Source organism: Eublepharis macularius, chromosome 1, assembly GCF_028583425.1.
Source record: "Eublepharis macularius isolate TG4126 chromosome 1, MPM_Emac_v1.0, whole genome shotgun sequence".
In the NCBI taxonomy this organism is placed as follows: Eukaryota; Metazoa; Chordata; class Lepidosauria; order Squamata; family Eublepharidae; genus Eublepharis; species Eublepharis macularius.
In genome coordinates, this window is record NC_072790.1 from 125,637,088 (window position 1) to 125,660,742 (window position 23,655).

A 23,655-nucleotide genomic window follows, 5' to 3' on the forward strand; every position below is an offset into this window, starting at 1 on the left:
CCAAGAGGCTCGGCCAATTTGACTCTTGTGGGAAAAAATCCCTGGCAGTCTCAGCCACAACCACCCAGGGGCCCAACTGCATCCCCTGTGCTCGCCAACTCTTGTCTCGATGTTGCCATTGTGCACCATGCCATGGGACGTCACCTGTAACTAGAACAAACATTAGTGCCTTCTTCCCTTCTGACATAGCCCAAGTGGCTCTTGGACACCCTACAGCCAATAGCTCATCTGTGGTCAGCTGACAGCCCCCCTCTATTGCCGTGGTGGCTGCCCTGATGTGGGAAGAGAGAGGAGGCCATATTCCCCTACTGTCAACCCTGCCATCTGGAGGCTTGCCTTCAGTACTTCAGTGAACCGGCACAATGGGCCCTGGAAACCTCTGCCACAACCACCCAGGGCCCCAGCCATGTCCCCCTCTTGGTCTCCAACTCTCGCCACACCAGGGGATGCTACCTGCAACTTGAACAAACCAACGCTAGTGCCTTCCTCTCTCCTGACATAGCCTAAGTGGCCTTGGATGCCCAACAGCCAATAGCCTGTATGTGATCAGCTGACAGCCCCCCGCCTCAACTGCTGTGGTGGAGAATGCTCCACAACACGGTTTCCATGATCAGTTGCCTGGGGTCCTCGGGGGGGGGGTCCCTGTGAGCCCAGCCCATTATGGCATGACAGGCCAGGAAGCTGCTGTCAGGGCCTTTTCTGCCCGTTGCTCTGTAAGAGAAGAAAATGGCTGCTGCATGCATCCTTATGGTCTTGGGCACGCACTCTCTCCCAGCCAGCCCTGCCAGCTGCACTATCAGGGCTTCCTCCAGTACCTCGCCCCCCACATTCCCCGATCAGTTTGCCAAAGAAAGCTGTGAAGGCCATGACCGCAGTGGAGTATGTTTGCCTTGTCTGATGGATTGTTCCCTGGCTCCCACAGCCCTACTGAGAAGGGGTCCGGGTGGGGCTCGGCATCTGGCACCCAGCCGTGGCATCTCTCTCCCTGACACGAGAAAGGGTGCATGCTATGTCATTGTTAACCTCTGCTGTGTGGCATGCTCCAAACATGATGCTGTGCTGTAGGAAGGGCAGGACCTGCCCATGCATCAGCTGCATGACCCAATCACGAAGACTGCCGGTTCACCACCTGCACCACTGCCTGGCTGTCACCCTGGAAAGCACTTTTCTTGTTTCGGAACCAGTTGTCCAGAGGGTCACGGCCACCATGCTCAGAAAGATTTCCAAGCATGCTGCTGTCCTTCCTGTCCGCTGTCCGTCTCTTTGTGCACCTGGTGGGCTGCCCTGGTGTCCAAGAGCTCGTGCCAGAACGAGACATCATTATAGCCCGCTAAGAAGGAACGCCACACCCAAAGGTCCACTTTCAGCCCTTCTGTAATTCATATGTGCCGATGCGCCGCTGACAATCCTGCGGGTGCCCTGCCCAGGTGTGCACCAAACGTTCTCCCCAGGAGCCACCCTGCTGGTGAAATTTGAGCTTCCCAGCAGAGATTGTATCCCATGCAATGTCCTCTTCCTCACCCCTGGGGTGCCATCCAGATTAGTACGCCATGCTTCCAACTTGTCCAGGGGTTTGGGATGGAGGAGCACCCGCTGATGCTGCTATCTGAAGACTTGGGCCCTCCTGCCAGTTGTGCCCCCATAGCCCCACCCATCATGGGTCAATGCTTGCACCTTGGCCATTGGCCTCCCCAACAGGGAGCTGCCAACCAGTTCTCCACCCACATGTACTGCCACATGCTGCCTTTTTGTCAGCCGGGGCCACTCCACCTCATCCCATCTGGTCTCCCCGACTGCCCAGATTCCCTCACCTCTGTCCTTCTGCTACCCCTTGGCGTGTTCGCTGCTGACCACCCTTTACCTAGATCCCCCCTTCAGCAGCTGCCCTGTGGTCCCTTAGTGTCCAAATGCCAACTGATTAGGATTGACAACCCCCCATATCCTCATAGGATTCTCCCTCTTGGTGACAACTTGGACCCACTGGGTCAGGTTCAGTGACCTTCAGCAAGCCAGCCTAGCTGTGTCAACTTGGGTCCACTGAGCGGCAATGCAGTGGTAGCACTGTGGCCTGTCTGGCTGCTGGCCTGTAGGCTCTGTGCCTCCGAAAGATGGCGTGGTAGCACCGTGGCCTGCTTGGCTGCTGGCCTGTAGGTACTGCGCTTCTGGAAGTTCCCTCGTGACCCTGGGGAATGGTAGCCCATTGTACTTCTAAGGGATCTCCAGCCACCACCTGGAGATTAACAGCAAAAAAGTGGAAACCCACCTGGGAAATGAGAAATATATTATGGCATGAAATAAATCAGAAATATCATTAGTGTACTCAATAATTATACAATTATACAAAAAGTGCATTCACCAAAATATTTACCCAAATATTTCTTAAGACCCAGAGAGTGACGCAGATGCCGAAGCTCTCTGGGTCTTAAGAAATTTTTACACTTATTCAGATGATCCCACAGCCCCTGAGGAATTCTTAATGACGAAATCTGCCGGTTAGCCGGCCGCAGCTAGGGCTGCCTCCTGTTGGATCCTCTATGCAACATCTTGAGTGACACCTGAAAGAAAAGAAATAGTGTCATGGCCCAGTCTGAGAGTGAGGTCTCCTCTGGAGGAGAGGAGCCTCGTGTAGCCAGCCAGGACTCCTCAGGAGAAGAGGAGCCCTGTGTAGCCAGCCCTAGCCCTGATTCAGCAGAAGCCAGCAATCAGGAGCAACAGCTGCTGGCTGATCAGAGCTTACAGCCAGCAGCTGAGGCACCAGCACCCTCTAGCTCCAATACTACAGAGGAAGCTCAGCCAGGGACTTCTACAGGTGCAGCGCAGCCAAGAGCCTCCACCCCCCCCCAGATTCACCCACGCCCAAGGAACGCCGCAGGCAGCGCCAGAGACTGGAACTGCAGGAGAGACGGCGCAGTGCTCACCTCTTAAGCCAACGCCAGCTGCTGGAGAGTGATTATGAGTAGTGGCAGGATAGAGCCCCAGCAGCTGGCTGAAAACCACGCCTGGCTATAAGAGCCAGTCTGGAGGAACTGCTGGGCATGGAAGCAACGTGTCTACTGCTTGCAACCACTCCGTGTTTCGTGAACCTTGCCCGTGCCTGCTTTTGGACCTGACACTATCGGTGACTGACCTTGGACTGTGCCTGACCTTGCTTTTGGACTCTGGACTCACTCCTGGCTTTATCTCGTGCTCTGACCACCGGTTTGACTTGGCTTTTGCTCTTGGAACTCCCCTTTGACTTTGGCCTTAAGGTTTGGACTTGAACCACCCTGCTTGGGCTGGCCCAGCCCGTGACAAATAGTTATGGTTATAAATTGACATATACTTACAATTTTGTCTACACCTGCAGCATTTGCCTTGTTCCTAAAAGGACTGGAATGAGGCACTGAGTCCCTTGGTTGGATTGGACTGAGATAAGAAATTCTGGATTTTCGAATGTATTATGAGCATATGAATGCACTTTTTGTATAATTGTATAATTATTGAGTACACTAATGATATTTCTGATTTATTTCATGCCATAATATACAGATATATTTTCTCATTTCCTGGGTGGGTTTCCACTTTTTTGCTGTTGGTTCAGACCGGGATCTGCCTTGTTGCTTTGTACCACCTGGAGATTGGCAGCCAGTTGTAATTCTGGTGGATCTCCAGCTGCCAGTTGGCAGCCAGTTGCAACACAAGATCCCCATTCTCCTCCTGCAAATTGTCCACCAGCTATAATTTGATGATCTCCAGTCACCACCTGGCGAGTAGCCTTCAGCCTGATTTGAAAAGATCACCAGCTGCTGCCTGCATGGAAGTTGGAAGCTGCTATAATTTTAGAGGCTCTCCCACCACCCCCTTGGAGATCGGCCACCACCTGGAGATTGGCCACCATTCATGACTCAAAAAGATCCCTTGCTGCCGCCTGAAGACATGCAGCCGGTTGTAACTCAAGAAAATCTCCACCCATTGCAGTACGCTTGGAAATTGGCAGCTGGTTGTAATTCCAGTGAACACCTGGAGATTGGCAGCCATACGTGATTCCAGAAGATCTCCTCCTGACGCCTGGGGACAGGCAGTAGATGGAATCATCGCACCAATGTTTATTGTTTTCAGAAGATTAGCAGTTGTTTTCAGTTGTTTTGTTGTCTATAAGCATAAATATTTCCTCTTCTGGCCCATCTTTCAAGTCCATTCTTCTACATAGAATTTTTATTTTTATTCTATTTTATTTTTCTTCTCTGCTTCTCTTGATGTCCTACCTCAAAAGGTTGGTGTTACCTTTTGTAGTTGTGCACCCACCTTTCTGAAAGTTCATAGTTAATGTTGCATTTTAAAAGGTGCTGGCCTCCTGTTAAGAACTCCCCAGTATTCCATCTCGCTATTAATTCTGTCTCACCCAGCCAGTCATAATTCAGGAAAAATCTCCAGCCACCCCTTGGAGATTGGCAGCCAGTTGTAACTCATGAAGATCTTCTGTCACCACCTGGGGGCAGGTAGCTAGATGTAATTTCAGAAGATCTCCAGCAACCCCCTGGAGATCAGCAGCCTATCGTGAATGTGAAGCTCTCCAGTCACTTGCCCCCGGCCAGATGCACTTTAGTAGGGCTGATTCCAGATGGCCAGAAATTGCGGTTTTTCTGCGGAAATAATCGCTTACCGGCCACGCGTTCACTTTCGTCTCCATCCACTTTGTCTCGCAGCGTGCCATGCCGTCCCACTTCTGGATGTTCGCACGGCCAACTGAGGTACCCGGGATTGGTTGTTTCCTCCCCGTCACAGTTGACGTCGGGGGCCTTCATTGGTTCGCATTTCGGTTTTTTTAAAAAAATTTTTAACGTGTTTTGTGCAAATGCGCAAAAGCGCAGGTATGCGAATATGCAGCGTTGACTTTTGTGCACTTTTGTGCGTTTGTGCATTTGTGCACATTTGCACAGTTTGATGTGCGCAAACATGCGACTGCGCAAATGGTGCCCGGTTTTAAAAAAAAAATTAAGGGAATATTGTTGCCAGCCAGCCAGCAAAGAAAGGAGGGAAAGGGGAGGGCCTCTCCGCGGCGACGAAGCGTCCAGAAGTGTGCAAACCCGCAATACCGCGTTCACACCGTCCGCTTATAGAGCGCAACTGAGCGCCATGGACCGCAGGTAAGCCGGGACGGGAAATTGCGGGTTTTTACAAGTGAGGTTGCTGAAAAAGCGAAAGCACTCGCTCTATTTGTGCCCATCTGGAATCGGCCTAGATCTCCACTCTAGTAGATCTCCAGCCACTGCCTGGAGATTGGCAGCCAGTCGTATTTTAAAAGCTTCACAGCTACCCCCTCCCTCCAGATGTACTATGAGGGATCTCCAGCCACCACCTGGAGATGAGCATCCTGTTGTGCCGTGAGAGGGTCTCTAGCACCCCGCCTGGAGATTGGCAGCCTCTGGCTCCTGTCCAGCCACCTCCAGCTGGATGTACTGAAGTGGCTCTCCAGCTGCCACCTGGAGATTGGCAGCCTGTTGTGAGTTAACTGCTTCTCAGCTTCTCCCACCAGATGTACTATAGGAGAGCTCCAGCCGCCACCTGGAAGTTGGTGTCTGGGGCACGATGCCTTGGTTCAGAACTCCCACAGCAACATTACAGGGAGACCAATCACCATTGTCTGGGGATCAACTGTAACCCTGGAAGATCCCCCCAACGCCACCTGGAGATCGGCAACCATTTGTGAACTGGGGCACTTCCCGCCACCACCTGGAGATGCCAACCCATCGCTGAACAGGATCCCCTGTCCTGCCTGGAGCTTGGCAGCCAGTTGTGCTTTTCCAATCCCAAGCTGCTGTATGGAGTTTTGGCCACCTGCCATTATGCTCAGAGATCTCCAGCCCCCACCAGGAGATAGGCCCTTTGTTGTGAGGAGAAGATATCCAGATCGGCAGCCCTGCCGCGGTGCTGGGTGGTCTCCCGCCACCTCTAGGAGGGTGGCAGGCAGTTATGGTGCAAGGAGACCTCCAGCTGCCACCTGGGGTACGGCAGTCAGGGGCCAGCCACGATCTCCTATGAGCCTGGAGCTTGGCAGCCTGAGTCCCTGTGAGAGGCTAACTGCCAGAGCCGAGTGTTCTCATTAGAACAATGAGCCAACAAGCTAATGCTGTTTGCAGTGCAAAGGAATTCCAGGCTATCACAGGCAAAGAGGGCAGGGGTTCTTACTCTCTTGTCTTGAGACATCCCGGGAGCTCTTTTTCTCATTTAGATGAGCAACTTACAAACAAACTGACTGAAGTATAAAACGGTTCTGTGCCAGGGAATGAGGCATGCAGGTAAATTCTGCCTATTAAACTGTGCACTTGATGTTTCCTTCTCTTTTCACTGGGCTGAATGACAGGCTGTGCAGCTATTCGATCTTAAAGTGGCTCGTTCCCTGGGAGCCAAGCCGAGGAAAGCTCAGCGAAGACAAAAGAGTCTCAGAGCATATGCTGGAAGCACTTGCAAGACAAAGAAGGTCTTTTTGGTTGCTTAATTACAGCCTTAGCTAGCCAGAGCAAGGGAGAGAAGGAGCAGAGTTCTGTTCCCTTAAATGAGTTCCTCTTTCATAGAATTCCATGCACACATGCATGAACATTATGATTTTAGAAATGAGCAAGGCATGATGAATCCACATGCTTTCACTATTCCGAGCAACTGAGTCAGTCTTGGATAGCTACAACAAACTCTCCTTTTGAAATCTGACCCCCCAAAGCATCCTGCCCATGGTTAAACCATAGCATACCTGGTTAAGACTTAACATCTTTACATCTTTATTTGACTGGATCTGTCAATGGACAGCGGTGGAATCTTGATGGCTTCCCCTCCTTGTTGGATAGAGTGAAGGAAGTTGGAGGCCGACTGACATGATAGAGATTCCTGGCCCGCACCTAGAACTAAACAGCCTGCTGTGAGTGCGAAGATGTCCAGCCCCTGCCTAGAGATTGGCCCCCAAAAGCATCCTGCCCATGGTTAAACCATAGCATACCTGGTTAAGACTTAACATCTTTACATCTTTATTTGACTGGATCTATTAATGGACAGCGGTGGAGATTGGCGTACCCTGTTCCCCACTGCAGCCTGACTAGTGAGATCCCTGTGGATGCGCTGGGGAAAGCAGCATTCATGGATGGGAAGGACATAGGGGGCCCATGAACTATAGCCAGCCTGGCCAACACCTGCCTGGGACTGATCTCTGCAGAGTGGAGATTATTCTGTGCCACTGAAGGTTGCTGCCTGGCTCCTTGCCGCTCTTTTGCGGCAGCTTCCCAAGTGAGCATGGAGTGGCTGCATGAGGTGCCCTGGCACCCTCAGCACTCTGCTGGGGGTGAGAGAGCTGCCAAGCACACACCCAGCCCAGCCAGGCCATGGTCTGCCTCCCACCGGGCTGCGGGTGTGTGGGTGGGCAAGGGCCCCCGGGAGCTCAGGCAGTCGTAGAGGGCAGCGCCTCCGAATGAGGCTGGGCCATGACCAGGGCCACCAAGCACACTTGGCCCAGTCAGGCGGTGGCTGAGCCTGTGAGTGGGCAGGAGCCGCCAGGAGCGCAGGTGCCTGGCAAGGGCAGCGCTTCCCAAATGGGCCTCCCTCCTGTGGTGCCCCCACTTCATAGACAGGAGCTTATCCACCTCCACAAACAACCATCTCTCTCTCTGCCAATGGATCTTCCAGAATGGCACTGACCATGTTGCCGGCCAGGTTCTGCTTTCTTGGACTGGAACTTGCATGTGAACTTTAGTATTTAATTTGAATTGAGCATCAAGAACTAAAATGATACTTTTGTCCAGGGACAGGTGTTTTGCCAAGGGGAAATAGTTCTTTTGGATTTGAAGACAATAAACACAGAAGTATGGAAGGAAAGCAGGTTTATTAAATCCCTCCAACAAGGTACAGGAAAGAAATGAATAAATGCAAAAGCAACAGAGAAAAGATATAGAACACAACTTATGCTTGTGCCCTTATACTTCTGTCAGGAACCCCTGGAGATGACAACGGGCAGACCTCTGATTCTTGCTGGTTACACAGCACTGCTCTGCAGTTCAGCCTGAGCTGAGGTTCAGCAGAGGACGGGGTTTCTAAGACTCATATAGATACTAAGTTAATAGTTACACTTGGTCCTTGTTTTCTCCAGTCTTCAAAGAGAGAGATGATGTATACAAGGCCATCTGATGAGCCATGTGTCTGGCAAGCATCCAAGATGAAAAATGCTACCATCCTCACTAAAACTCTCATACCAGGTGCTGATCTAAATGTCTCACACATAAATGCAATAGCATGACACTATGATTAGACCAATGAACATCAGAGTGTTCATTGGTCAGCCGATGGCTGTGGCGGCCCCCTGACATCATGGGAGGGGTGAGGCACAGCAGAGCCAATGGCTGGGCCAAGATTCCTAGGGGCCAGCAAGTCTGACATGGACCCGGCCTGCCACCCCAGCCGGGGTCAGAAAGCAATGCCCCAGGCCCACCCTCTGCCAGGGGCACCGCAGGCAAGCACAACCAGGGAGGATTGGGGGAGGCAGAGTCCCTCAAAGGTAGCAACAGGAAGTGGAGGGAGCCCAGCACCCAGCCCGGCTGGGTCCCGGCCTGTCATCAGGCAGAGGGGAAGGGGGGCCACAGGGGCAGCCAAGGCAATGAATGCAGGAGCACCTTTGGCATGGCGGCACCTGACCAGGAAGGCACCATTTAATAAAGTTTGTGTTGAACAACCTGGCCAGAAAGAGGACATGGACTCTCCACCTCTTCTGTCTCAGCCATGCCTCCACCTCTTTCTTGCCCTTGGTGCCAACACAGCCCACAGGTGAGTCTGTGAGCTTCTTTTAAAGCACACATTAAAAGACAGTAAATACTGAGCATGTGTAGAGTAGAGATGGGCATGAAATGGACCATGAACAGCCTGGCCAAGGGTGTTTGCTTGAAGCCAAGGCATGGGCCTTTGGAATCCGCCCACTCTGTAAAAGCTGTCCCAGGCCCAGCTCATCAAGCGTTTGCCTCCTTGGCAGCACCAGCTCACAGACAGGGACCGCCCCCCACTGTCAAGCCTCGCCTGCAGAGACTGGCATTTGGGAGGACATGGGGGAGGGGAGGGGCTGGTGTGACTGAGTGAGCCAGAGCGGTGGTCATCCCAGCTCCTTACCTGTCCTCACCCTTCTCCGAGCCAGGACTCAAGGTACAACCGTTTTACATAAAGTTCCCACAGCACCCTCTTCTCCCTCCATCATCTGTGCTCTCTCCCACCTTGCCCCTGTGGGTGGGAGCAGCCAGGCAGAGCTTCCAGCCACCACCCTACTTACCAAGGTTCTTGGGTGCTCTGGCCAGACATTATGTAGGGTGCCCGAGGAGCTGATTGGGCACACAGAGGGGGTGCGGCTGCCATGCAGCCATATGCTGATTGGTCCCAGTGGTAGTCGGCATCCTGTGTTCCTCTGAGCTGCTGGGCGAGGCCAGGTGTTGGGCTGGTGAGCGAGATTTCCCTGTATAATGGGCACCAATGGACTACACCACTGTGTTTTGCAGCATAACTTTCCACCGCTGCAGTGGGTGTGCCCAGACTTGGAGTGGCTTTGGGAGCTGACTATGTTGTGGCCTGCCCCTCAGCCCATTCCCCCCCCCTGCACTGGTGCGAGAACTTAGCCTCACGCCTTCATCTGGCGGAGGGTGTACTCCTGTGTAAGTACATGTTACGGCAGCATACCCCTTAGTCTGCTCCTTAAGCTCTTTGCTCCCTCCCACTCAGGATTGCACTGTTGGTTGAATAAAAACAACTCTTCCCTGCACCATTATTTTTTGTTCTTTGGTCTGATTGTTTCACCATAAGCATAGCTTTGGTCATAATTAAGTAAAGGTAAAGGTAGTCCCCTGTGCAAGCACAGAGTCATTACTAACCCATGGGAGGACATCGCATCACAACGTTTTCTTGGCAGACTTTTTACGGGGTGGTTTGCCGTTGCCTTCCCTAGTCATCTACACTTTACCCCCAGGAAACTGGGTACTCCCAGGAAACTGAGCCAGTTTGGTGTAGTGGTTAAGAGCACGGACTCTAATCTGGAGAGCCAGGTTTGATTCCCCACTCCACTTGAAGCCAGCTGGATAACCTTGGGCGAGTCACAGTTCTCTGGAGCTCTCTCAGCACCACCCACCTCACAGGGTGATTGTTGTGGGGTAATAATAACATACTTTGTAAACCGCTCTGAGTGGTCATTAAGTTGTCCTGAAGGGCGGTATATAAATCGAATGTTGTTGTTATTATTATTACTCATTTTACCAACCTCAGAAGGATGGGAGGCTGAGTCAACCTTGAGCTGGCTACCTGAACCTGGGTTCCGCCAGGATCAAACTCAGGTTGTGAGCAGAGCTTGGACTGCAGTATTGCAGCTTACCACTCTGCGCCACGGGGCTTTTCTTTGGTCATAATTGGCCCAGTTTTATTTTAATAACTTAAGGACTCTTTTCTATCAGACCAGTGGTTGATCAAGTCCAGTTTCCCATTGCCCAAAGTGAGATCTGATGTTTGAATTACCTGATAGCTGCCTCTGAATGTAGAGATTCCCTTTATTGAAGTTCAGTTATCAGATCTGTGGGCTGTTCTACTAGTGAAAAAATTTAGTGAAAAAATGTTCTGCTTATGAAAAAATCAGCTTAATACTTTACCGCTACTTTTGCAAGTGTAGCAATCAAGCCTACAGTACAATAGAATGGTAATGTGAATTGGGTCATAGTTTAATTTACTGTACGTGTAACTACATACGTATTTTTCAAACTTGATTGTATACTTGCAGCATACAACAAACATTCCACCAAATAGAGATACAACTTTCAAACCAATACTAAATCCAGAAATAGGCTTATGTAATATGTTTAAGATAATATTCATATTTTTACATTATTTATTTACATTATTTATAGTATGCCTTTTTCAGGAGACTCAACGTGGATTACACAGTGTAAGTCAAAATGATCAGCGACTGGGCCGTTCAGTAAACAATACAATTAGGTAAAGATAGCAGAAATTCAAAAACAAGCAGAAAATCCAATACAAAGCTGGGAGAAAATGCTGAAATAAAGCATAAGCAGATTGATATGACATATTAAGCAATGAGGAACTATCTGGTATATACTTGCCACAACAGGCAGTACACAATAGTATATTACAGAGAGTACACAGTAGTATACTGTGCTTTACCAAGCATAAATTATAAGCATAAAGTAGAAAATAAATCAATCCTATTCATTCAATTAAAAAGTTTCAAGTATAGCCAGTCCGTGAGAAGGTAATTAACAGACTAAATATTCCCAGATTTGATCAGTTTAAAATTCAAAATAAGAAACTTTAAGGAAGGCCACAGTTACTAAATTGTGAGATTATACAAGTAACATTCTACTCAAAGATCACTGGTTAGTAAGAAATGACCATCTGCTCTTTGTATAACTGAACACTGTTATTAAATATAAGTATAGGCTTTTATTTTTTCTTAATTTTCATAAATACCTATTTTATACAGCATGTCTTTGAAGATCCAGAAGGAAAGATTGATTTACCACCTTCTTTAAAAGTGAGTTCCTGGAGACGACCACAAGAATTTTTAAACAATAAGGTAAGAAAAAACATCTTACAAATTACACAGCAACAAACAATTTAATATTCTTCTATTGTTTCTTTTTTTAAATTAAAAGTTTTATATAATTAAAAACAAACCAAAAAACATACAATTACACATATACTAATAAAACAAAAACAAATCAGACACAGACATACATATAGAAAAAAACCTAAAAACAATCGAAACGAAAAGGTTTCCAATTTTCTCCAAAACAAATATTCGTGTCATATCAAATCTACACTTTCTCTAAAGAATGATTAACAGCTTTCTTTTTAAAAGGTCAAAATCCCTTCATCCAGAAATAATTAAATCATTGTTATCTACTTCATATAAATAGTCTATGAAGCGTTTCCATTCATCAACAAACGTATTGCCTTTTTTCTAATCAGTGAAGTAAGCTTTGTCATCTCAGCCAGTTCCATCATCTTTGTCAACCATTGTAGGCACAGTAAAATTCTTCCAATTTTGAGCATATAGTGGTCTCGCTGCTGTAATCATATATAAAAAGAGAGTGCTGGCACTTTTTTCCAACTGAAAGTTCATCATTCCCGATAAAAATGTCTCAGGTTTAAATTGCACTTTAATCTTTAAAATCTTCTGTATCGATAATTGTATTTGTTTCCAAAAGGGTTTTGCTAAGTTATATGACCACCACATATGAAAGAACGATCCTTCATGTTGAGTACATTTCCAACATACATTTGATGTACCCTTATACATTCTAGCCAATTTCTCAGGAGTCATATACAATTGGTACATATATAAAGACAAGTGTCCTGACTGACTCATCATTGCCCAGCCCAAACCCCTGGACCTAGAAACATGAAGTCTGGGGAGAACATTCATGATGTAAACACTCACTAAAGAAGGGATTTTAAGAAATTTTCCCCCTAAAAGGGGTAAAAGGGATAACGTGTTTTCCCATAGGAATACAGTTTCCCTGTGGCTGGCAGACTGCTGCCTGCTCCCCCCCACCTGCCAACTGCCAGTTCAGCCACTCTTCCCTGATTGGGCCAGCCTTTCAAGGTCATTTGCATATGCAGCCCAATTGGTCCTCACCCCAACATTCTAAACAATTGCTATTGGGAGTCATTGAATGTGTCTTGAGGTAAAATGCACCTCCCAATCTTCACTTCAAAGTTCACTACGGTTGCCAATCTTCCTGTGTGGCTGGCAGGCTTCTGTCTGCTTGCACCCCCCTCTCTCTGATTAGTCAGCTGAGGAACTCTGTGTTCTGAGGTAAAAATCAGGTCAAGAAAACTGCAGACAGTTAAAGAAAGACGGTACAAAACTCTTTAATGGATTTTATATAAAGGTCAGTATGGCTACTGAGTTTTTAAATGTTCATGGGGAGATGGTGCATGACCTTTCTAGGGGCCATTTTGATGTGAACCTCTCACATGAACATGCTGAAGTGCCAACCACACCACTCCATCCTCAGTCCAACTCCACCTCACACCTCCCACAGCCATCACTCCTTACTGCCCCCAAGAAGCTTCCTGGCAGACGTCGTGCAAGATACACTGATACTAAAAAGAGGAAGCAACTTAGAGATGTGGCAAAGAAATATGCACATAATACTCCTGCGGTGCACCAACCAGCAATGGCCAAGTACCAGCAAGATCACCCCGAGGTGCACAGAGAGGCAGAGTCTCTCTATGAGCAAAGCAATCCTGGAAGACAAGTAGAGAGGTGCTCACTTCCATGGAAGGTCAAGGCTCACTCAGACATGGCATATGATCCTTCGCCACCTTCAAGCTGCCTCTTAACCCCTGTTCGCATCTGAAAACAAAGCAACATGGCCCAAGTGCTGCGGAACTGTAAGCTCATTGTTTGGGATGAGAGCACCATGGTGCACAAGGGGTGTTTTGAGGCACTGAGCATAACCCTCAAAGATGTCAGGGGCAACGAGAGAGTGATGGGGGGAGTCAACATGCTGCTGATTGGAGACTTCTGGCAGACTCTGCCAGTAGTCCCAAGGGGAACTTGAGCTGATGAGGTTACTATGTGTGTCAAGGCATCGTATCAGTGGCACCTCATCAGGAAATTCTCACTAAGAAAGAACATGATGGTCCACTTGAGAAGCGAGGTGTCCACTGGGGAATTCTCTGAACTACTAAAAATAGGGGACGGAGATTATCCCGAATCCAAGGGAAAGGTGACCATTCCTGCAGGCCTGGGCACAGTAGTGATGGCCCTAGCAGACCTAACAGCTATGATATACCCTGATATCATCACTATCATGGAGAAGTCCATTGACTGGCTTTGCAAGCGTGCCATTCTGACCCCCAAGAACGACAAGGCTGCCATCATTAATGAAACACAACTCCCTCGAAGGGGCAGAAATGGAGTACAGATCTGTGGACTCAGTGGTGCAAATGGATGACGCGATCCACTACCCCGCGGAGTTCCTCAACACACTCAACCCTCCTGGCTTCCCAGCCCACAAGCTTCTTCTCAAAGTGGGGGCTCCAGTGATGCTGCTCCGGAACCTCAACCCACAGAAACTCTGCAATGGCACCAGACTGCAAGTGAAAGCCCTCCACAGGAACATCATCAAGGCCACATTGTGCTCGGGGAGGGGGGGGAGAGTCAGTGTTCACACCATGCATACCATTCATACCATCAGAGAACCCCTTCGAGTTCAAGAGACTGCAGTTCCCCCTCAAAGCCTGCGTTGCTATGACGAACAAGTCCTAGGGGCAGACACTGAAGGTGGCAGGAATTGACTTGAGGGAGGACTGCTTCTCAAATGGGAAGTTCTACATAGCCTGCTCCAGAGTGAAAAACCCGGTTGTATGTATTTTTCACTTTATTTATTGCACTACAATCTTTTCCTTTTAAAATCTCTTCAATAAATGTTACATTTTGAAATTCACTTCATCAGTTTTTGACATCAACACGCTTTGCTTTATTCAAACACCTTTGTGAAGCTCGAGTACTATGCTATTATACTACAAAACAAACTCAACACCCCCCCGCCCCCCAAACCAAAAAATGTCACATACCCATAAATATTATAACTGGATTTAAAGTAGTTAAATACTGTAGCAAAGCACGGGTATCAAGCTAGTCATCTTATAAAAATTCTCCTTAAGATTGGAACTTAATGTTAATTTCAGTCCTTTTAACCACATATTTCCCATTGTTCCATTAATATGTCATACCCAGAGTTTTTAGCCCATTTAATCATACATTCTTTGACTTACTTTTCTTCTGTCTTCAGTTTCAATACAAGTTCATACATTTTTGCAATAACACGTTCATCATTTGTACATCATTCTGTCTTAAATTCAGTCTTAAATTAATCAGTCGTATTGTCTCTTATCTGCTTTAAATCTTTTCACCATTCACATATAATAAACCATTGATAAGTATATCCCTCTGTGAAAAAGTCCTTTCTTGATTTATTTTAATATCACCCTGTGAAAATACTAGCATGTCTCCATAATTTAACCAATCCAAAGGGCTTACCATCTTCCTTCTAAGGTATGTTTCTTGTGATGATAGCCACATTCTTGAGCAGAATCTAAGTTTATATTTGTTCCAAATTCTCAACATGCTTAACATAATGATTATTAAAATCTGCATTAACCTTGACTTTATCATACCAGAAATAACCATGCCATCCACATCTTAAATCACACCCTTCTAGATCCCATAGTCTTCTGTTTTTCAACAATATCCAGGGCTCATTTGGAGCCGGAATGCACAGGAACGGCGTTCTGGTAAATCTGAAAAGAGGTCACGTGGGTTTTGACCCCGCCCACGTGTTTTCTTTTCCTCTGAGTGCAAGGCAAGTGAGGCTGGGCTCCAAAGGAACGCAAGCTGCTTGGATTCATTCTGCTCTGCTCCTTTACTTTCATTTGTGACTGGGGGGGGGAGAGAAAGTGAATGAGTGCAAGGCGAGTGAGGCTGGGCTTCAAAGGAACAGTAAGCTGCTTGGATTCATTCTGCTCTGCTCCTTTACTTTCATTTGTGACTGGGGGGGGGGGAGAGAGAGTGAATGAGTGCAAGGTGAGTGGGACTGGGCTCCAAAGGAACGCAAGCTGCTTGGATTCATTCTGCTCTGCTCCTTTACTTTCATTTGTGACTCGGGGGTGGGGGGGAGGAGAGAGAGAAAATGAGTGAATGAGTGCAAGGCAAGTGGGGCTGGGCTTCAAAGGAACAGTACGCTGCTTGGATTCATTCTGCTCTGTTCCTTTACTTTCATTTGTGACTCGGGTGGGGGGGGAGAGAGAAAATGAGTGAATGAGTGCAAGGCGAGTGGTGCTGGGCTCCAAAGGAACACAAGCTGCTTGGATTCATTCTGCTCTCCTCCTTTACTTTCATTTGTGCCTGGAGGGGGGAGAGGGAGAGAGAGAGAGAGAAAATGAGTGAATGAGTGCAAGGCGAGTGGTGCTGGGCTCCAAAGGGATGTAAACTGCTTGTAATTCATTCTGATTTATTTTCATTTGTGACTTGTAAGAGAGAGTGAGTGCATGGGTGCAAGCAGGGCTGGCTCTCCAGAGGAGGGTAAGCTGCTTTGAGTTCATTCTGCTTTAAGGAAATACCTGGAGATTTTTGCGAAAAGGGGCCTGAGGGGTGGATGTTGCCTTCTGACACACTTCCGGTGATGTCAGGGGGTGTGGCATATGCTAATGAGTTCCTGCAGTTCTTTTTCTAGGAAAATAACCCCTGACAATATCCATTCTTTCATCCAAACGAAACAACTTGCAGCAAAACAGGATTTCAGATCAGGAAAGCCCAATCCCCCTCTTTCTTTGGCATCCTTCAGAACCTTAAATTTAACCCTTGGTAAGAAACAAACATATAACAAATTACATAGCAACAAACAACAATTTGATGTTCCTTTCCTGTTTCTTTTGACAAAATTAGACTAGTAAGCTCAGGAGCTAGAAAGCAACATTGCCTGCCAACGGAAAGCCTGATTTATAACGAAGTAAGTGTCATCATCTTTAGCACTATAATCTTGGAATAACTCAGCACTGCAGTGTTCTTTGGTTGAGGTAGTCAATGAGGGAGAGATGGAAGGATCAGTGTATGGTCATCCCAACAATCCCAAGTCTACTATGACAATTTCTGGATGACCTGGGAGAGAGTTCCCCAGTAGTTGTGTTTGGCCCTGAAGAAATGTTTGTCATTAATAATGCTTGCCCACACAGAATAAAGGGGAGAAGGGATCTCAGAGGTGTGGATAACAAAGACAGTGTTATGGTTAATGTCTTTCTCATTGGCATTAATGTGTGAAAGCAAGGACCAAAGCTCTCTTGTATACAAAATGAATCATATATGTAATATATTAAAGTGCTCAGTGCTCTACACAAATCCAATTTCAACAAGTAATAATGAATACAGTATCACACTTTATCACACTTTCCGACTGGCGGAAACACGCCAGTCAGAAAGCGAAAGGAAAAGGTCTGGTACTTGAAACATGGTGATTAACTACTTCCTGTGCCCTTGAAAAAGCTTGCGTATGTGCGCTTGTGACACAAACCTGAGCTAGCAGTTTGTCGGTCAAGCCTGGAACCCATGAAGGCTGTTGGGCTGTATGTTGAAATTACAAGCCACGGGGCTCTTCATTCATTAAACCAGCAGTCTTCAAGGAAAAGAAAAACAACGGGCAAGTGTGAATAGCAATGTTTATTGAAATTCACATGGACTGTTTTTTGCTTTAATTGCTGGACTGATTTGCAAGCTACATGATGACTTGACTAGATGAAATATTGGTGATATTGTGGACATACTATATTCATTATTACTTGTTGAAATTGGATTTGTGTAGAGCACTGAGCACTTTAATATATTACATATGTGATTCATTTTGTATACGAGAGAGCTTTGGTCCTTTGTTCTGAGTTGCTCTCCCTTTAAGACGCCTCTTAGCATAGCAGCATGAATGTGTGAAAGGCAACAGATTCTGTTTTAGGGTAGTCTTGTAAACATTGGTCTGTGTGGTCAGTAACTGAGACACAACAATCTGAAAGCTGCTGTTTCCTACCTTTTCTTTCTCTCTGTTTTTAAACAAGTTTTAATGATATTTGTGATCTTGTTAGTTTTACTCTTGACAGTTTGGCTGTTTATTTTAAAAATTGCATTACACTGGCAGATTAGGTAGATCTCATTTTAATGTTTAATAAAGAAACTACTGATAAAAACAGGGTTTCTCACCTGTAACTGTTGATCGTCGAGTCTCTTCTGTGCAGACACACATTGGGACTGCGCAGGCGCAGGCCAGCCGCGGAGAAGATTCTTTTAGCTTCTAGAACTGTGACGGGGACGTTCGGGCCCACCGCGCATGCGCGCCGGTGTTCCCGCCAATTTTGAAAGTACAAGTACCCGAACGTCCCCGGCATTCCCTCAGTTCACCTGAGCCGCCGGAGAAACAATTGAGTAAACCAAGCACTCACAGCGGGGCAGGTGGGAGGGAATGTGTGTCTGCACAGAAGAGACTCGACGATCAACAGTTACAGGTAAGAAACCCTGTTTATCGTCGTCGTCCTTCTGTGCAGCCCCACATTGGGAGAATAGCTAGCATCTCACCAATAGGGGCGGGTGTGAGTGTCTATGTGAACAAAGAATGCAGAACAGCCGTGCCAACAGCGGATTCACGGCGTGCATTTACGTCTATAGAATAATGTTTAATGAAAGTGTCAGCGGTAGACCACGTTGCAGCTTGGCAGACGTCCTGGAGCGGCACTCCTCGCAGGAAGGCAGCAGAGGCAGCTTGTGCTCGAGTAGAATGAGCAGTAATCAACAACGGGCACCGGACTCCAGCTTGCTGATAACAAAGTTTAATGGCAGACACAATCCAGCGAGAGATGGACTGGGCAGAAGCTGGTGAGCCCTTGCGAGGGCCAGAGTAACACAAAAACAGGGCAGGAGATTTTCTGAAACATTTGTTGCGATGTAAATAAAACAATAAAGCACGTTTCACATCCAATGTGTGTAGAGTACGTTCCTCTGGGGAAGAGGGTGTAGGAAAAAAGGAAGGGAGGACTACCTTCTGTCGCAGGTGAAATTTGGAAACCACCTTGGGCAGGAACTGCATACTAGTGTGGAGCATGACCGTACCGGGGAAAAACTGCAGGAAGGGGGGGTCACACCTCAGAGCAGACAACTCCCCTACCCGCCTGGAGGAAGTGACTGCTACCAAAAAGGCTACCTTCTGCGTGAGCAGAGGCAAGGGACAGGTAGACAGGGGCTCAAAAGGGGATAGCATCAAACGGGAGAGCACCAGGGTCAGGCTCCATTGAGGAATAGGATGGGCCCTAGGAGGAAAGGACTTTAATAGGCCCTTCAGGAACTGTTTGGACAGCCAATGTGCAAACACAGTCTTCTCATCAATTTGCTCATGGAAGGCAGAGATAGCAGCCATGTGCACTTTAACACTGAAGAACGCCAGACCTTGGGAGCACAGGTCCAGGAGGTAGTCCAGAATGACAGGTAGCGGGCAAGTGAAAGGGGAAACCCCTTTGGGGGCTAACCACCTGGAGAAACGTGACCACTTCCTCTGGTAGGACAACCTGATAGACGGTTTTCGGGCATTCAAGATCACATTAAGCACCCTAGTAGAGAGGCCTACTCTGGGGTGCAGAGGAGCCAGGCAGTCAGATTTAGCACTGCCACATCGTGATGCCACACCCCGTCCCTGATTAGCAAGTCTGGGGCGTGTGGCAGTGGGAGACACCGCCCCTGTGACAGGGAGAGTAAAAGGGGGAACCAATCCTGGCGAGGCCACCGAGGGGCAATCAGGACACAATGGGTTCGGAAGGCTCTGATCCTGGAGAGGACCTTGTGAAGGAGTGGGAAGGGCGGGAAGGCATAAAAGAGCCCTGGAGACCAGGGTATCTGGAAGGCATCCCCCAGCGAACGAAGGCCAATCCCGGCCCGGGAGCAGAACAGGGGAGCCTGTGTGTTGTGGGTCGTGGTGAAGAGGTCGACGAGCGGGGTGCCCCACATGCGGAAAACCGCGTGGAGGTAAGCCCTGTTGAGGGACCACTCGTGCTGGGGCAAAAAAAACCCTGCTCAGCGTGTCTGCTGCTGTGTTGCTCTCCCCAGCAATATGAACGGCCTTGGGCAGGACGTTGTTGGTAATGGCCCAGTTCCAGAGCGTAGTCGCTTCCCTGCAGAGCTTGAGCGAGACCGTTCCTCCCTGCTTGTTGAGATAGTAACAGGCCGTGGTATTGTCCGACAGGACCTGCACCCTCTTGTTCCGAATGACATCTGCAAAAGAAGCAAGGGAGTAACGGATCGCTCTAAGCTCTAAGAGGTTAATGTGCATGTTCACCTCAAGGGAGAACCAAACACCTTGAGCAGACAGTCGTCCACAACGCCCTCCCCAGCCTAGATTGGAAGCGTCCGTAAAGACGGTGACCTCCGGCAGGAAGGGACCAAAAGGACAACCCTCGGACAAATTCTCAGGGACAGTCCACCACACCAAGGACCGTTGTATCACCCTCGGGATGGAAAACCCATGATGTTGACTCATAGTGAGGGGGTTGAAAACCCGAACAAACCAGTTTTGCAGAGGCCTCATGTGCAGGCGTGCAAAAAATACCACCCCTGTGGAGGAGGCCATGAGGCCCAACAACGTTTGAATCAGGAGGGCAGTTTGGAACCGGTTATGCACGAAGTGGCGGGCCAGGGAGGACAGCCTGTTCAAGCGGTCCGGGGGTAGATAAGCCCGGCCCAGCAGAGAGTCGAAGTGGACCCCGATGAACCTAATGCTCGTACCTGGGGACAAAACAGACTTCCCCAAATTAACAACTAGCCCCAGTCCGTCTAGCACGGACAAGGTGAGGGCAACAGAGTCTCGGAGGGAGTCAGCGGAGGGACCCACCAGGAGCCAGTCATCCAAATATGGGTAGACAAAACAGCCATTAGACCGTAAATGTGCCACCACGGTGGCCATACATTTTGTGAACACCCTGGGCGCCAAGGCCAGGCCAAAGGGCAAGGCTGTGTATTCATAAACGGTGCCACCACAGGTAAAACGGAGATATTTCCTGTGGCCCCCAAAGATGGAAACGTGGAAGTAGGCGTCTTTGAGATCTAAAATGGCCATCCAGACGCCTGACTCCAAGAGTTCCAACACTCGTGACAGGGTAAGCATCCTAAACTTTTCCACCTTCAAGTAGGTATTAAGGGCCCGAAGGTCCAAAATGGGTCGAGACCCCCCATCTTTCTTATCCACAAGAAAGTATCTCGAGTAAAACCCCCAAGGGGAAGTAGAGACATCGACCACCTGGACAGCACCTTTGTTAACCAGCTCCAAAACATTATTTTGTAAAACAACATTACAACAAGAAGCACAGCGAGGGGGGTGCGAAAGAGGGGGTGCAGTGGTAAATGATAACTTATAACCACGGGCCACAATAGAGAGGACCCAGGTATCAGTAGTAATGAGTTGCCAACGGGGCAAGAAAGGCCGTAGCCTGTCCAAGAACAAGATATCAGCAGTGTCCTTGGAGGCCAACCGGGAAGCGTCCTGGCCCAGTCAGAAGACCGTGGGCTTCTGCGCCGAAGTCGAGGGCTTGGGCGAGGGAGGCTGCTGTCGTCCCTTGGACCGGCCGGAGCGTCTTGAAGAATGGCGCTGCTGGCCAGAGTAGGAACGGTGGCCATAGGATTGGCCCGAGAAGAACCTTCCTTGGCGCTGTTGGAACTGCTGGTAGGGGGACTGATAGGACCGGAACCTGCCGTACCGATATCTCGGACCCGACTGCGGAACCGAAGGCGCAACCCCGAGGGACTTGGCCGTCTGCTGGTTTTTCTTCATGAGAGAAAGGGACTCATCCGTTTTCTCTGAGAAGAGCTGGGGACCCTCAAACGGGAAATCCTCGACCTTGGCCTTCTTCTCGGGGGGCAGGGCTGTAGGTCGAAGCCAGGCGTGCCGACGCAAGAGCACCGAGGATGCCATTGCACGTGCAGCAGAGTCGGCGGCGTCCTTGCCAGCTGTCATCTGTTGCTTTGACAACCGGAAAGCCTCAGCCTGGAGAGCCTTGACCAAGTTACGGCGATCGTCGGGAAGGTCAGAGAGGTAGGAGGACAGTCGCTTCCACAAGAAGAGATTGTAGGAGCCCATTATCACTTGGAAATTGGCGATACGGAACCCCAGGGAAGCCGAAGAATACACCTTCCGACCAATGCCATCTAGCTTTCTGCCCTCCCGATCCGACGGAGCCGAAGAGGAACCGCATCGGAACCGAGCTTGACTCTCCTCGGCCACGATGGAAGAGGGTTTCGGATGGGTGAAGAGGTAAGGGCAATCCTCCTGTTTGAGCCGATAATATTTCTCGACCTTCTTGGCCGTAGGTGGCACGGAAGCAGGCGTCTGCCAGAGCGCAAGGGCATTGTCGACGAGATCCTCGACAGGGGGGAACGCCACCGAGGCAGGAGACCCAGAGTACAAAGGCTCCAGCAGCTTGCTCTTGGGTTTTGAGGTTGTGGAGGCGACGTCGAGCTCCAGTGCTGCGGCCATCCGGACCAGCTGCTCCGCAAATACTCTGTAGTCGTCATTAGGGGACGACGAATGGAGCTCCCCCACAGCATCATCAGGGGAAGGGTCGGAGGCTGCGTCCGAGGAGTACTCTGACGGAGACGCCAGGCCCTCTTCATCCTCGGAGTCGGAGAAAGCCGCCGGGGTCTGTGTAGGAACCGAAGGGTGTTCCGTCGGAACCGAGGCGCAAGGCTCGGGAGCCGAAAGATGGCGATGCGGCCGAGCGGCAGGCGGAGCAAGAGGCAGATTTGACGGCGCCGGAACCGAGGTCAAGGGCGCCGATGGGCCAGGCAAGAAGGGGGCGGACTGTTGGACCCAAGCCACGAAATCTTGCCAGGAGGCTACGTTCCCAAAGCCCGGGACAGGCTGCCAAGGAGGTAGAGCAGCAGGCATCGGAATGGATCGGTGAAACGGCGCCGGAACCGACAAGACTGGCTGTGACGGAACGGAGACCTCCGACGGGACCGGAGCGGATGGCAGGGAGCGTTCAAACTCCTGGAACGGTTCCGAAAAACAAGGGAACGACTCGTAGTCGTCTGGAATCACCGGAGGAGGCGTACGAGGAGGCGACGGGGTGTTCAGGAGACTCCTGACGTCCTCGGCAGGGGGGGCTGGTCTGGGAGGCGAACCAGCCAATGAAGTCGGGGCCGGTGATAAAGCACGGCTCTTGGATTTCGACCTGGCCTTTGCCTTTTTTGGCGGGGGCTCCGAAGAAGCCTCGGTGGCCAAAGGTTTCGAAGAAGGCTTCGAAGAAGCGCGTTTCTTCGCCTTCCGGCTGGATGGAGCACTCACGGAACCGGAGGCAGTCGAGCCCTCCGGAACGTGCGGCCCCGTCGGATCCGAGGGGAGCGGTTCCGGCGACTTACGTGGAGCCGGCGAGGGAGCGATAGAGCTGGGCTTGCTCCCGGACGATCCAGAAGGCTTGGGCGGCAGAAGGTTGGCGCCCCAAAGGAAGGCCCGGAGCCTGGCCTTGCGGTCGTTCCGCGCCTTCGGGGTGAAGGCCATGCAGAACTTACAGCGCTCCACGACGTGCCCCTCGCCCAAACAGATAAGGCACAGGTCATGACCATCTGAGTGGGTCATTTTAGTGCCACACTGCTGGCATTTTTTAAACAAAGAGGATTGGGACATGCTGAAGGTGTTTCCCACAGATGGACGAGGAAACACTAACTCACAAGAGAAAAAAACTCCAAAGAAACAAGCGGCAGCTAAAGAACCTTTTCGAACGGCGGCGAAAAAGGAACTGAGGGAATGCCGGGGACGTTCGGGTACTTGTACTTTCAAAATTGGCGGGAACACCGGCGCGCATGCGCGGTGGGCCCGAACGTCCCCGTCACAGTTCTAGAAGCTAAAAGAATCTTCTCCGCGGCTGGCCTGCGCCTGCGCAGTCCCAATGTGGGGCTGCACAGAAGGACGACGACGATCATGGTTTGCATGAAGAATGCTGTCTTATTAATATCATGTATTTTGGAGGTAATTAGTAACATGTATTTTGAAAAAGAATGTCAGGAACATCAAATAAATGTAAGTATCAGTATTCCTTTATTCCTATGGGCAGAAATCCTGTACCAAG

General features: G+C 49.4%; 1 protein-coding gene across 4 annotated transcripts in view; it reads left to right on the forward strand.

Annotated features, from left to right (window-relative positions):
- Positions 1-23,655, forward strand: part of ADGB (androglobin) — a 219,992-nt gene that overhangs the window by 30,283 nt on the left and 166,054 nt on the right. For 3 of the 4 annotated variants that reach the window (XM_055001570.1, XM_055001578.1, XM_055001596.1), the window contains exon 3: positions 11,483-11,575. The exons of the other annotated variant lie outside the window; for it this stretch is intronic. In XM_055001570.1, the coding sequence (XP_054857545.1) occupies positions 11,483-11,575 (93 nt within the window). The remainder of the gene's footprint in view (positions 1-11,482; positions 11,576-23,655) is intronic. 4 annotated transcript variants of the gene reach the window in all.